Source organism: Ranitomeya variabilis, chromosome 2 (assembly GCF_051348905.1).
Source record: "Ranitomeya variabilis isolate aRanVar5 chromosome 2, aRanVar5.hap1, whole genome shotgun sequence".
In the NCBI taxonomy this organism is placed as follows: domain Eukaryota; kingdom Metazoa; phylum Chordata; class Amphibia; order Anura; family Dendrobatidae; genus Ranitomeya; species Ranitomeya variabilis.
The window spans coordinates 445,603,819-445,619,202 of record NC_135233.1 but is presented as its reverse complement, the minus strand read 5'-3'; the positions used below and the strand labels follow the sequence as shown (position 1 = coordinate 445,619,202).

Here is a 15,384-nt window from a genome sequence, read left to right as displayed (position 1 = left end):
TGGATCATAAATTGGAAAAATTCGGATCTGATACCCAAGTCCAGAATAAAGTTCTTAGGAGTCATGCTAGATTCGGAGACAAGAATATCTTACCTACCAGAAGACAGGCTAAAGGGCATAATAGAAAAAGTCCATCAGTTCGCTGAAGGACAGAATTCTTTCAGAGACGGGATGAAAATCTTGGGATTATTGACGGCCTGCATTCCTTGCGTGAACTGGAGCCAGTTTCATTCTCGCCAGCTTCAGCAGGGAGTTCTGACGAGCTGGAACAGAAGACGGAATTCACTAAATCAGAAGCTGAGACTCTCTCTTCAGGTCAAGAGATCCTTGAAATGGTGGACTCTTCCCAGGAACCTTCAGGTGGGGGTACCATGGCTTCAAACCCTGAGTGTTTCAGTCATGACAGACGCAAGTTAGCAAGGTTGGGGAGGTCATGTTCAAGGAAAATATTTCCAAGGTCGTTGGGAAAGGAAGGACAGCAAGAAATCATCAAACTACAGAGAACTACACGCAGTTTGGAAGGTCTTAACAGCCGCGCAACCCCTACTGAGAAACAAGCATGTAAAAGTCTTTTCAGACAATACAACCACTGTAGCCTTCCTTCAACATCAAGGCGGCCCAAGACATGACATTGCAGGGTCTGGCGGAACGGATCTTCAGATGGGCGGAAAAGTCGGTACTGTCAATCTCGGCGGTGCATTTGGAAGGATCAAAGAATCAGTTGGCGGATTTCCTCAGCAGGGAAAGAGTATCCCCTACAGAGTGGGAACTGAACAACGAGGTCTTCAGAAGTCTGTCACCGTTGGGGGAAGCCGGATGTGGATCTGTTCGCTGCCAAGCGAAATGCAAAGGTCAGAACCTTTTACTCCATAAATCCCTGGGAAAACCCAGCAGCGATCGATGCTTTCTCACACCCCTGGAACAACTGTCTTCTGTATGCTTTTCCTTCTCTGGCAATGATTCCAAGGACACTCAGGAAAATCTGCGAGGACAAGGCCAATGTAATTCTCCTAGCACCTCATTGGCCGAAACAGAGTTGGTTTCCCTTGCTAAAATAGCTGTCAGTAGAGGAACCCCTCCTGTTACCAGAAAGAGAGGATCTTCTTCAGCAGGGTCCAGTTCTACACCAGAATCCAGGAGCTCTTTGATTGGCGGCCTGGATTCTGAACGGCAGGTCTTAAAAGCAAAGGGCCTTTCAGATTACGTTATCTCTACCCTCCAGGCCAGCAGGAAACCAGAGACATCAGCTATCTATACAAAAATATGGAAACGATTTTGTGGGTTTTGTGGGGAGATGACAGTTGATACTGACCATCCTAATATCCCAAGGATCCTTGACTTCCTGCAGTCAGGATTCCAAAAAGGTCTTAGACCCAGTACATTGAGAGTCCAATTAGCGGCCCTGAGTGTGTTTTTCGATTTTCCTCTATCTACCCACCCCTGGATTGGTCGGTTCTCTAGAGCAGTCCAGAGGCTAAAACTTTAATCAGGAGATCAGTCCCGCCATGGGATCTTAATCTGGTCCTAAATTTTCTATGTGAACAGCCGTGGGACATAAAGGGGGACATAGAGATCAGTAAACTTTCCCTTAAAACCGTATACTTGGTAGCGATCACGTCAGCAAAAAGATTGGGGGAACTACAGGCTCTATCAGTACAGAACCCGTATTTGCAAATCTTTGATGATAAACTAGTGCTAAGACTCGACCCGGCCATTCTCCCAAAAGTCGTCTCAGATGCTAATATGAATCAGGACATTGTCTTGCCATCATTTTGTCAGTTCCCTAAAAACCAAAAAGAAAGGTTTTACCATGATTTGTACGTGAGAGAGACGGTACTCAAGTACCTTGATTTATCTAGGCCCTGGAGACAGGATAACAACCTGTTTGTTCAGTTCAGGGGCCCGAATAGGGGGAAAAAAGTGTCTAAAGCGACTATTGCACGGTGGATAAAGTCCACAATCAGCTTGGCTTATAAAGCTAAAGGGGAGAGTTCACCGGTTAACCTTAGAGCCCATTCATCTAGGGCCATGGCCACGTCATGGGCAGAAAAAGGGGGGGCTACGGCAGATCAGATCTGCAGGGCTGCATCATGGTCTAGCCTTAGTACCTTTTCTAAACATTATAAGTTAGATGTGGTATCGCCTCAGTTGGCTTTTGGTAGAAAGGTACTTCGAGCAGTGGTCCCACCCTAAATACCATTCTCCTTTGGTATTTCTCCAGTGTGCTGTTAGGTGGTGACCTGGAAAACCGTAATTAGACCTACCGGTAATTGTATTTCCAGGAATCCATCCTGACAGCACTGTTAGTTCCCTCCCTATTTCATGATCTTTATACTCACGTGATGTACCCTTTGTATGATTGATTATTTTGTTGGAATAAACCTTGTTTTTTGCATCCATCCAGATGTGTTACTTTGAAAAGCACTGAAGGGTGGTAGGGGGAGGGTCCTTCTAACCTCTCGTGTTTCCTGTCCCATGATGGATAAGAAGGACGTCCTCCAGTGTGCTGTCAGGATGGATTCCTGGAAATACAATTACCGGTAGGTCTAATTACCGTTTTTCCGCGTCCACCTTAAATTAAGTTGTAAATAAGGAAACTTTCAAACTTTATTATTCTTTGGTGCTACTTTCAAGCAATAATTATAAAAAAAAAAATAGGGTTAACTCCACTTTTTTTTTATTATAGAAAGGCAAAGAAAAATGTTGAAATTCTGAGCGTCTTTCAATTTGTATGTTAAGCAGTTTGTGGCACCTTGGTGATGGATTTGGATCACATACTTACTCAGATTGTCAGGGAAGGTAGATGGATTAAACTCCCTAAATATCAAAGAGAGGTAATAAAATAACCCAGGATCCATCGGCTCAACGGAGATAGCCGCTGGGATGAGGGGCAGAATGGAGCGAATGAGCAAGGATGTTATCTCCATCACTGTTAGAATCCTATACGTTGGATTTCAGGGTAATATTGGCCCATAACGTACTATTATCTGAAGAAGTGTGTTGAGTATCAAAAAAGCTGTATAAAAGATTAGGATTTCAGGATTTCAGCCCCACAGTATGAGTCCTTAAGGTGGATTATTCCTACACAATGGGCTAAATTCTGCATTATAGATTCCTAAGAAAATGTACTTATCCACCCCCTCTAATGAAAGAAAATGGCCCCCCGATTCATTGTTCACGCTTGTCTTGATGAGGGGATGGGCTGGAGTCGGACGCTCCTGATTCATGAAGAGTTGTGTCCATAATATGGCCAGCTTAGCTTGCTCAAAATGGTGAAAGGTCCTCTCTTAAAGGGAATGTCCATCCAAGGGCTACAAGTCTGCAGTCACTCTGTGAGGATTGTCCAGTGCTGGCGGCAGGCGACTGCAAGTATGTGATTGTCATACATGTGGTCACTTGCCGACTAGACGTGCACGGCCCTGCTCAATGCATGTGTATTGAGCGAGTCTAGACACGACTAGTCGGAATGTGGCTGGGACAATGCAAATCGCATGCTTGTAGTCATATGACTGCGCCCATGACTGGCTCAAAGAATCTTCACAGTGCGCGGTCACACAGATTTATAGGCAAAGCCACACAACCTCTTTTTAGCCAATGACTCCATCCTATGACATCCAAATGCTCTGACACCCATATAAAGCCTCGTTATAGGAGCAGCTTATATCCCAGCAGACCAGACCTGTATGTACATTATGGAGCGCCCCCGTAGGGCAGTGGGGTACTCGGTACCGGGCCCTTCGGTTCTCGAGGGGGATGTCACGGTGGCTGACCCGGTCCGTGGCCCTCGGGAGACGTCTGTTGTAAATGGGGGAAAGGTCTTTAAAGGGATAATGTTCGTGACGCCACCTGTGGTATTAGGTCAGGGTGACCGACGCTGCTTAGGGGTCCGCTGGGGTGATGTTATGGCAGCTAGATGGTATACCTTCCCACAGGCGAAGTGTATTCCCAGGGCTTCCCAGAGTGTAGATAGTGGATGGTGTGAGGCGCAGTGAAGAACGAGGACACAAGGTTGCAGTCTCTTTACTTTTACTGAAGGCTTCAGCGTCCAGAGCACCAGATCACAGGCACAGGGCAGGCAGAGTCCGGCCGGTCTGAAGGCAAATCCAGAGTCCCCTTATCCAGGTGGAAAATCAGTAGCGCCTAGGTGTTGTAGTACCTCCCTGCTGAGCTTCTCGGTAAGGTCCTCACAACTGTTGTAAATGTTCTAGATGTTATGTCTCTCTCTCTGTCCCTCTGATGGTAAGGATAGGACAAACCCGTATGACTGGTGGCCTGAGGCTTTTTACAGGGACTCTAGCACGCCCCAGCCCCCACAAGTTGCCACCGTGCCTCCTGGGTATGGGTCGGGCAGATAATATGGAATTAGCTGTCCTGCCGGTCTCTGGAGCAAGGCTTGGAGACGATTACCCCCTCAGTGTTCTGGCTACCGGATCCTGCGCCTCAGAAAGGAGGCAGCCTTTTGCAGGGCAGAACTCCTTCTGGTTTCCTCTCCTTTTGCTATGACTTCGTTTCTCACCCTCTACAATACAATTCTCTTTCGTGTCTGTTCTTAGGAGGCTGCCGCACGCCGGGCCGACGCAGCTCCGTGGCCTTCTGTCTAGGCCTCTGACAGGATCCCACCCCTGTCAGGGACCCACTACCTGAGCGGAGCTCAGATAGCAGCTAACTGGGTGAAGCCCAGCTCGCTTCTGCCTAACTTCCTATCCAGACCACCAGTTTTACCTAATTCTGAAGAGTGCCCTACTACATAGGAGCATAGCTTCCCCTGGTGGACTGGAGTGTGAAGTGTGTTGTGTGGTTTGTGATACCTGGTAAAGAGATCTCCTTTATTGCCCTCAGACGTAACACCACTCCCCCTGGTGGTAGAATGACATTACTGCAACGACCAGCCAGGACCCTGGGGCGCTGCACTCCCCCCCCATTAAATCCAGTACTCCTGGACTGGGAAAAGAAAACAACAACACATTAGCAAAAAGACATGCAACATTTTTGAAATGCTTTAAAACAAATTAATTTAACTATGCTTCCCTTTATGGGAGGTGAGAACACTTGAACTTTGCAAACAATAACATATTTACATTACTGACTTGCTTCTTTATCTGACCAATAACAGATGCGCTAACTAACTATAAAATACAATTACCCGTACAGGTATACTATTTATTAAGTGCGAAAGCAAACATTTTCTTTTATTTAAGTGCAAAACAGTATTAACTAAAGGTACCTTCACACTAAGCGACTTTACAACGATAACGATAGCGATCCGTGACGTTGCAGCGTCCTGGATAGCGATATCATTGTGTTTGACACGCAGCAGCGATCTGGATCCTGCTGTGATATCGCTGGTCGTTGCTGAAAGTTCAGAACTTTATTTGGTCGTCAGATCGGCGTGTATCGTCGTGTTTGACAGCAAAAGCAACAATGCCAGCGATGTTTTACAATGGTAACCAGGGTAAATATCGGGTTACTAAGCGCAGGGCCGCGCTTAGTAACCCGATATTTACCCTGGTTACCATTGTAAAAGTTAAAAAAAAAAACAGTACATACTCACCTTCTGCTGTCTGTCACGTCCCCCGGCGTCCGCGCTGCTGCTCAGAGCTTCCTGCACTGAATGTGTCAGTGCCGGCCGTAAAGCAAAGCACAGCGGTGACGTCACCGCTCTGCTGTTAGGGCCGGCACTCACACAGTGCAGGGATGCGGACGCCGGGGGACGCGAATGTGAGTATGTAGTGTTTGTTTTTTTTACATTTACACTGGTAACCAGGGTTAACATCGGGTTACTAAGCGCGGCCCTGCGCTTAGCAACCCGATGTTTACCCTGGTTACCCGGGGACTTCGGCATCGTTGGTCGCTGGAGAGCTGTCTGTGTGACAGCTCTCCAGCGACCAAACAGCGACGCTGCAGCGATCGGCATCGTTGTCGATATCGCTGCAGCGTCGCTTAGTGTGAAGGTACCTTAACCCCCACGGGCTTACTTTATTTAAATGCAGAACAGTCTATTAACCCCCACGGGCTCACTGCATTTCCCTTCAGTTTATCTAAAGTACATTATCAAACCTTTTCTTACTACCTAAATTTCTGGCTACGTACTATCGGCTATGTAAACATTATTACTTTCTTTATTTACTATATTACCCTATAATATATTAACTCTTTAACAAAGTGCAACAATTGAACATTCCCTTTAAGAGGAAACTCAAGTCTTTCAATGAGGTAGTGCAACATAACAATCACATCATCAGTATTCAAGTCAGTTTTAAAGGTGACGTGAAGCGAGGGACCCGTGACAAACCCCCAACATTGGTCTTGAGTGGGCTACAAGACGTGCATCCTGACCCGGAATTCTGCCACCAACGGGTTTTTCTTAAGGTCTGTAAAGCAAAGCAGTTTTTACAGCAAGGTTAACAGCAGTTTCTGTTAGAGGCAGTCTCTGTAAAAGCCTCCTTTGTAAAACCAGTAGGAAGCACCTTTAAGAAGGTGCCAACTATGTACAAGGACAGTTTGTGATCATGCGCAGTTCATGATTCTGCAGTTCGTGGAAACAATAAGAAAACTTGTGCAAAACATAGGATCCCTTTAAGCATGGGACCCCTTTAAGAGTTAATCCTAGACGGGTTTAAAGTAGAGAAAAGGAAATATTTGTGAACTATTTACAATCTTTTCAGATTTCTTTTATTGCAATTCTGGAGGTAGCACTGGTGGAGGTTGCCCGGTTGGGTACTAGCGGCTACCAGGTGCTACATAGGGGGCTCCTTCACTCCAGATGGGGGTCTGAGTGCCCACTGAATTCTGTTCAGAGGTAACCTTAGCACAGGTTACCATTGGAGTTGGCTCTGTGGCCACGACAGTTTCTGTGGTAGTGAAAGTGCATACAGTGGTCCTAGTAACGGTGCATGTTGGAGTAACAGTAGTAGTGGTAGTGGCAGTTGTCTTAACACATGGCGGTGCTGTTGTCACAGGAGACGGCATAGTTGGGGTTTTAGCATGGTGTGTCCTATTGTCTTTGCTTGTGCACATTCAAGGCAAACCACCCTTTTTCACCAAAATGCCTGGGGTAAGTGACATTGTCTCCCGGATACAAGTCTCTGTCTGGATGTCCTTCCCAGAGGTGAGATTCTACATCCCTTCGGTTAACAAAGATCTCCGCATAGAGTCCCTGTTCCTTGATGAAACCCCTACCTCCTTGTAATTTAAAGGTTACGACTAGAGTTGAGCGACTTTTACTTTTTTCGGATCGAGTCGGGTTTCGCGAAACCCGACTTTGTCAAAAGTCGGGTCGGGTGAAATCGGCCGATTATTGCGAAAAGTCGGGGGCCGACTGAAACACGAAACCCAATGCATGTCAATGGGGAATCAAAGTCGGCAGTGAGTGGAGGACAGAAAACACCTACAGTGCCCATTTTAATGCCAAAAACATCAATTCTTATTACTGAAGCTTGTCAATCTTAATTTACTTTATAATAATAGTTAGGCATTGAAAACTGGGGGTCATTTGGCTAAAGTTGTGGGGGGTGGGTAGGGCTGGCTCAAGATTTTCATGGGCCCAAGAAACGCGGAATACGTCACGGCGGTGGAGCAGGGAGAGGTAAGTTTTTCAACTTTGCAAGTACTGTGATCCTGAGCAAGCAGGGGGACCCACTCGTTGGCATTGGCACTGCCACAGGGCCCCTCATAGTACGGCGGTGTGTTTGACGGCGGGTGGCGCCTCCCACCGGCAGAGACACTTTTGCGTACTATGAGGGGCCCTGTGCCAGTGACGTCGCCAACGAGTATGCCCCCCCGCCTGATGAAGGAACCTGCACTTTCATCTGCACCTTCCTCTTTGTCCCCGTGTAAGGTGGTATAGTATGCGGGAAGTGGAACCTGACTTTCAGCAGGGTCAGATTCTGGCTGTGTAGAGTGCAAGGGGAATGTAGTGGTCTGGGTCAATGTACCAGCAGACTCATCTAGCAGTGGCTGGGCAATGGGCAGGATGAGGAGGAAACACAGATATAGGCCCAAATAATAAAGTGGGCTAAATGCAGTTCAAATGTGGTAACAGGACTAAACAGGCGGCATTGCTTTGTTCAGTGGAGGACAACTGTAATGACCGGCAGACACAGTTAGTAGGCCCAAATAATAAAGTAGGCTAAATGCAGTTCAAAATTGGTAACAGGACTAAACAGGCGGCATTGCTTTGTTCAGTGGAGGACAACTGTAATGAGTGGCAAACACAGTTAGTAGGCCCAAATAATAAAGTGGGCTAAATGTCTGCCAAAAAATTGTAAATAAATAAACAGGTGGCATAGCTAGGTACAGGGCTGGGCTCCTCTGCTGAGTAGCAGACAGTGGTAGTAGGCGCAAAGTATTAACTGGTCTAAATGGAGGCTAGGGCCCCTGTATATTTTAACTATCATCTATCATTTCAACAAATTTGTATTGGCAGTGCCATTGAAGGATTTAACAGCCCAGACTACACAGTGGTGGAGCAGGGAGAGGTAAGTATTGCAAGTGGTAGAGCACTGTTCGAGCTGGGGGGGGGGAACACTCTCTCGTGGGCGGCGGTACTGACACAGGGCCCCTCATATTACGACGGTGTGTCTGACGTTGGTTGTGCACCACCACCGTCAGAGACACTTCATTGTACTATGAGGGACCATGTGCCAGTGCCGTCGCCCAAGAGTGGGCACAGCCACCTGTCCAGGCAAACGGCACTCGTATGGGTGCTTGCGCCAGGTGGTGACCACGGCCCTGTGGGGGGGGGGGTCAGCCCATTTAGGGAGGTGTAAAAATGGCCTATGGTGGACATTCAGCAGCTGCAAATGGAGGAATTGGAGCAGTCAGTAAGAGGAGGCCAAAAGCAAGAAATTTTTCAGGCAAGCTACCTGTCAGCAGGGAAAGGTGGGGCCAAATAACTTGAAATCCATGATTGGTTCATTTTAATGAAGGTTAGATCATCAACATTTCGGGTAGCCAGACATGTCCTTTTTTCGGTCAGTATTGAACCAGCAGCACTGAAGACTCTTTCTGATAGCACACTAGCAGCAGGGCAAGCGAGCTCCTGTAATGCATATTCTGCCAATTCAGGCCAGGAGTCTATTTTAGATGCCCAGTAATCAAAGGGGAATGACCTGTGAGGGAGAACATCGATAAGGGAGGAAAAGTAGTTTGTAACCATACTGGAGAAATGCTGTCTCCTGTCACTTTGAATCGATGCAGCAGTACCTGTCGTGTCAGCGGTCATTGAGAAATCACTCCACAACCTGGTCATAAAACCCCTCTGTCCAACGCCACTTCGGATTTGTGCACCTCTAACACCTCTGCCATGTTGCCCCCTACAGCTCGTGTGAGAACCATCACCGCCGCTGTGTGCTGGGAATGCCTGAACCAAACGGTCTACAAGAGTTGCTTGTTTGGTAGCCAATATTTGCTCAAGGTTCTCATGTGGCATGATATTTTGTAATTTTCCTTTATATCGTGGATCCAGGAGGCAGGCCAACTGGTAATCGTCATCGGTCATCATTTTGATAATGCGGGGGTCTCTTTTTAGGATATGCAAGGCATACTCAGCCATGTGGGCCAATGTTCCAGGTGTCAATTCACTGCTTGTGCTGGGTTGAGGAGCACTTTCATGCAAATTAACATCACTTGTGTCCTGCAAAAACCCAGTACCTGACCTTGCAACGCCACCAGTTTCTATTTCCCCCTGATAAGCATCCTCCTCCCATAAATATTCATCCCCATCATCCTCCTCCTCCTTCTCTTCGTCCGCCACCTTGTCCAGGACAGTTCCTTGAGCAGACAATGGCTGACTGACATCAAGGCTTCCCTCCTCCTCGGCTGCAGACGCCTGCTCCTTAATGTGCGTCAAACTTTGCATCAGCAGACGCATTAGTGGGATTGTCATGCTTATGATGGCGTCGTCTGCACTTACCAGCCGTGTGCATTCCTCAAAACACTGAAGGACTTGACAGAGGTCTTGTAGCTTCGACCACTGCACACCAGTCAACTCCATGTCTGCCATCCAAGTGCCTGCCCGTGTATGTGTATCCTCCCACAAATAAATTACAGCACGCCTCTGTTCGCACAGCCTCTGAACCATGTGCAGTGTGGAGTTCCACCTTGTTGCAACGTCGATTATTAGGCGGTGCTGGGGAAGATTCAGCGATCGCTGATGGTTCAGCATACGGCTGGAGTGTACGGGCGACCGGCGGATGTGCGAGCAAAGTCTTCGCACCTTCAGGAGCAGGGCTGGTAACTCCAGGTATTTTTTCAGGAAGCACTGCACCACCAGGTTCAAGGTGTGAGCCAGGCAAGGTATGTGTTTCAGTTCTAAAAGGGCTATGGCAGCCATAAAATTCCTTCCGTTATCACTGACTACCTTGCCTGCTTCAAGATGTACTCTGCCCAGCCATGACTGAGTTTCTTGCTGCAAGTACTCGGCCAGTACTTCCACGGTGTTTCTGTTGTCACCTAAACACTTCATTTGTAACACAGCCTGCTGACGCTTACCACTAGCTGTTCGATAATGGGACACCTCGTGTGCAACACTGGCAGCTGCGGATGGAGTGGTCGTGCAACTGCGCTCTGTGGACAAGCTTTCGCTTCTGGAGGAGGAGGAGGGGTGGCGAACGCCTACAGCCAACTGTTTCTTAGACCGTGGGCTAGGCAGAACTGTCCCACTATGGCTGTCCCCTGTGGACCCTGCATCCATCACATTAACCCATTGCGCCATGATGGACACGTAACGTCCCTGGCCATGCCTACTGGTCCATGCATCTGTTGTGAGGGGCACCTTTCCACTGACTGATTGCCTCAGTGCATGGACAATGCGGTCTTTGACATGCTGGTGGAGGGCTGGGATGGCTTTTCTCGCAAAGAAGTGCCGACTGGGTAGGTCATAGCGTGGTACTGCGTAGGCCATCAGGTCTTTGAAAGCTTCGCTTTCAACAAACCGGTAGGGCATCATCTCTAACGAGATTAGTATAGCATTGTGGGCGTTCAAACCCTGTGTACGCGGATGAGAGGATGAGTACTTTCTTTTCCTAACGAGAGTCTCTTGTAGGGTGAGCTGGACTGGAGAGCTGCATATGGTGGAACTAGCGGTGGTGGTGGTCTTGGACATGGCGGATTGAGAGAGGGTTGGTGATGGTATTCTTGATGTTGGCCTACATACAGTGTTTCCTACCCATAACCTTGTGATTCCCTGACTGCTTTGGCCTTGCGACGATACATCCACATTTGCTGCTGGTGGTGTCCTAACCGGTGGGCTTACAGTGAGGGAAGCAATGTAGCGTTGCTGACTACCTTCATTCTGAGCAGGTGCACCAACGGTACGTGACGTTTGGTAGTTAGTCCAGGCTTGCAAGTGCATGCTGGTTAAATGTCTACGCATGCACGTTGTATTTAAATTTTGAAGATTCTTCCCTCTGCTAAAGGTCTTTGAGCATTTCTTACAGATAACTTTTGACTGATCATTCAGATCTTGGTTAAAAAATTGCCACATTGCACTCTTCCTACTATCAAATACCTTTTCAGGCATTGCACGCTGTGCTATTTTCACCGGATGGCCACGCTGTCCTAAAACTGTTTTTGTTTTTGGCACACGTTTTTGGCCTGATACGGGCCTGCCAGATGACAACTGTTGCGATGTAGATGGCTGCTGCGGATCATCCTCCTCTGCTTCTGAGCTACTGGCAGCGGCACCCTCTTCCCCCAATGGCTGTCAATCTGGGTCAACAACTGGGTCATCTATCACCTCCTCTTCAATGTCATGTGCACCTTTCTCTGTCACCGTGTAAGGTGCTATAGCGTTCGGGACGGGGCACCATAGTCTCATCAGGGTCAGATTCTGGCTCAGTACCCTGCGAGGGCAATGTAGTGATCTGAGTCAATGGAACAGCATAATAATCTAGCTGTGGCTGTGCATCAGTACACTCCATGTCCGATTCATCTTGTAATGGGCAGTTAACAATTTCCCTTTCTAACCAAGGAACGGTATGTGTAAAGAGCTCCATGGAGTAACCTGTAGTGTCGCCTGATGCATCCTTCACTTTTGGTTTGGGTGAAGGACACAAGGAAACGTCTTGTTCCTGACCGGGAGCATCCACTGACGACTCGTTGCTTATATATTTGGAACTTTCTGAAGAGGAGGCGAAAGAGCTAGAGGCTGAGTCAGCAAGGAAAGCCTAAACTTTTTCCTGCTGCTCCGGCTTTAAAAGCTGTTTTCCTACTCCGAGATAAGGGAGCCTTCAAGGCCTTGTGTAGCCGGACGATGACGCTGGCTCAACACCTCCAGCCTTAGGTGCTATTGTGCTTTTGCCACTACCACAAGATGCACCACCACCGCCACCACCATCAGTACCAGCTGGCAACAACCGCCCACGGGCTCTTCCACCAGACTTCTTCATTTTTTGGAAAATCTAACCAAAATAACAACCGTTATATGGTACTGTAAAACAAGGTAGAAGGTGTATATAAACTTGCTGCGAATTTGAATCTCCCTTTTTTGTTGGGGAGACTGAACCAAAACTCAGGCCCAGTGTATAAAACAACACAATGTAAGTGGCAGAAAGTGGCTGGCTGATATACGACAAACTAACAGGACTGTAGTATATCCTCTTTGTGAGAATTTGAATCTCCCTTTTTTTGGGGGGTTGACTGAACCAAAACTCAGGCCCAGTGTATAAAACAACACAATGTAAGTGGCAGAAAGTGGCTGGCTGATATACGACGAACTAACAGGACTGAAGTATATCCACTTTGTGAGGATTTGAATCTCACTTTTTTGTTGGGGAGACTGAACCAAAACTTAGGCCCAGTGTATAAAACAACACAATGTAAGTGGCAGAACGTGGCTGGAAGATATATGAAAAAATACAAGGACTGTAGTACAATTTCAATCTCCCTACAATGATCTCAGGACAAGTATGGCAGCAATAAAAAGGACTGCTGCACATAAAAGTGCACTGTGGACAAATAAACAAGATAACTGTGCAGAAAGAACAACAGGATTTTTGCTTTTAAAAAAGCAGTTGGTTTGCATAGCAGCGTGCAAACAGCAATGCAGCTATCATGGAGCCTTATTGGGCAGCCTAATAAGCTACAGAGCTGATGCACAAAAATATAGCCTCCACTGTCCCTGCAAAAAAAAAGGTGGTGTTGGACAGTGGAAATCGCTACAGCACAAGCAGTTTGGGGGTTAATCTTCCCTCCCTAACTATATCTCTTCTTCTGATGAAGCTGCAGCAACCTCTCCCTATGCTAAGATCAGCAGAAGTAAGATGGCGGTCGGCGTGCACGCCCCTTTATACCCCCTGTGACGCCGCAGAAAGCAAGCCAATCACTGTCATGCCCTTCTCTAAGATGGTGGTGACCGAGACCTATGTCATCACGCTGCCCACACTCTGCGTCCTCCTTCATTGGCTGAAAAATGGCGGTGAAAGCGTCATATGAAACGCGACTTTGACGCGGAGATCGCCGACCGCATGGCCGATCCCACACTAGGATCGGGTCGGGTTTCATGAAACCCGACTTTGCCGAAAGTCGGCGATTTTTGAATTTGTCCGATCCGTTTCGCTCAACCCTAGTCACGACTGTGCCCTGCTTACGCGGAGCCTGGTTAGTGGTGCTGTCCTTTCCGGCCTGGGCTTTAACTTGTAAGTCTCATTTGTCAAAGGCTTTGCATTGGGCCTGATGTTTCTCTTCTGTTTCCTCCCACTTGCGAGCAAGCTGGGCCTGGTAGTCCTCCCAACTCAAAACTTCCACAGTCTCTCCCTTCTGTTTCTCCATTCCGGGGAACCCCATAAAGTCTGATCCGGGATTCACCCAGCGGTATACAGTCCGCTCTGCATATACCTCACCCGGCAGGGTGGTGGGCGCAATTGGGGCCTTCAGGAATCGCTCCATCCCCGTGGCCTGGTCCCAAAGCTCGAGACGCTGGAGGCGGTGAGTACCGCGGGGAGGTGGCGCTGCTTCGGGGCCTATCAGCAGTCCTTCGGTCACCAGGGCAGGGTCAGCGTTCTTACCTGCCGCAGCGGTGTCTTCGGTGTCGGTTGGTTCTGCTAGTGGCGGCGTCTGCAGCGGTGTTGGCAGCGGCTCTTGGAGCGATGTAGGGAGCGGTGTCGATGGCGGTGCCAGTGGATCCTCCCAGGCGTTGTCCAGTAAGCGGCCTTGGTGTTCACCCGCAGCTGCAGGAGCTGGTCGATGAGCTCTTCCACTCCGGTCTGCAGGAAGTCAGCGCCAACTGTGGATGCCTGGTTGCGGTGCCTCTCCAGGTGGCTGGGGGAGTCCTCTGCTCCGACCCCACGCTCTGGTTCCGGGCGGCTCGCCATGGCGTCCTCCACGTGGCTGGCTCCCTCCTCATCCTTTTCCCGCTCTCTTCTCCTGGGGCGGTTTCTTTTTCATTGTCTCTGCCCACCATTGAGGATCAGGAGGCGGATCTCGGCTGCTGACGGACACGTCCTCAAGGTACAGAGATATTTAGACTGGGCGGCCATTATTTTTCACGCTTCTCAGTTCGTTCACGCCCACAACACCACACCCTTCTTCTTCTGCGCTCCTCGTGGCACTGTAATGGCCCATGGTTAAATGTAATGGCAAGTCACAGAACTTGACAAATTGGAAAATTCCTGTACTTCTTAGACAGATATGTGCACTAAAAAATGTGCAGTTTGGACGTGATTTCAAGCCATGGCAGAAGTATTACATGCTGAAAATGATAGAATGTCCCAGCTCATATAATGCTGGCAGAATGCTGTTGAAGATGAGCTACCTAGTGAATGGCAAGTTATGGAGCTTAATAAATCTGAAAATTGCTGACTGATGTGTACTAGTAGTATGCACAGTTTGGACTTGCGCAGGACAAGAGCAGCGAGAGCATATTTCACTATGGGTTTTATGTGAAAGAACAGGTTTAAGTTTTTGCTTCTACTCCGCTGAGATAAGATTTATTTATTTTTTTCTTTTTTCTTTGCAGGACATGACTTTTGTGCAGACGGATATCAGTGCGGAGAAAACTCCGAGTGCAGAAACTGGATCACAAAAGCTACATGTGAATGTCGGAACGGGTTCGTCCCCATTCAAGGTGACCTGACCTATTGTGAAGGTAGGAATCCAAACTTATCGGATATAATGAAGGTCTATATTTACTGTGTGGCACACGCTTACCCCGCAGTCAGGACCTGAGAGGCGGCAAAGATTGTGTATATATTTGTAGAAAATTATAGTGCCGGGAGAATCCAAAAATAAATTGGATGTTAACCCGGAGAGAAATGTCGATGCTCTTCTTGCACTTGTAGAAGTGGAATTGAAAATCTCTTCTTGAGAGGTCTGTCTTGTTTTAATAGTCTAATATCTCGGTTTATGCCCGGTACCTGTGTAATTACCGGGGAGGTCACCGCAGAC

General features: G+C 48.0%; 1 protein-coding gene across 4 annotated transcripts in view; it reads left to right on the top strand.

The window, feature by feature from the left end:
- NELL1 (neural EGFL like 1) overlaps positions 1 to 15,384 on the top strand; it is a 988,017-nt gene that overhangs the window by 369,337 nt on the left and 603,296 nt on the right. For 2 of the 4 annotated variants that reach the window (XM_077287196.1, XM_077287194.1), the window contains exon 12: positions 14,957 to 15,085. The exons of the other annotated variants lie outside the window; for them this stretch is intronic. In XM_077287196.1, the coding sequence (XP_077143311.1) occupies positions 14,957 to 15,085 (129 nt within the window). The remainder of the gene's footprint in view (positions 1 to 14,956; positions 15,086 to 15,384) is intronic. 4 annotated transcript variants of the gene reach the window in all.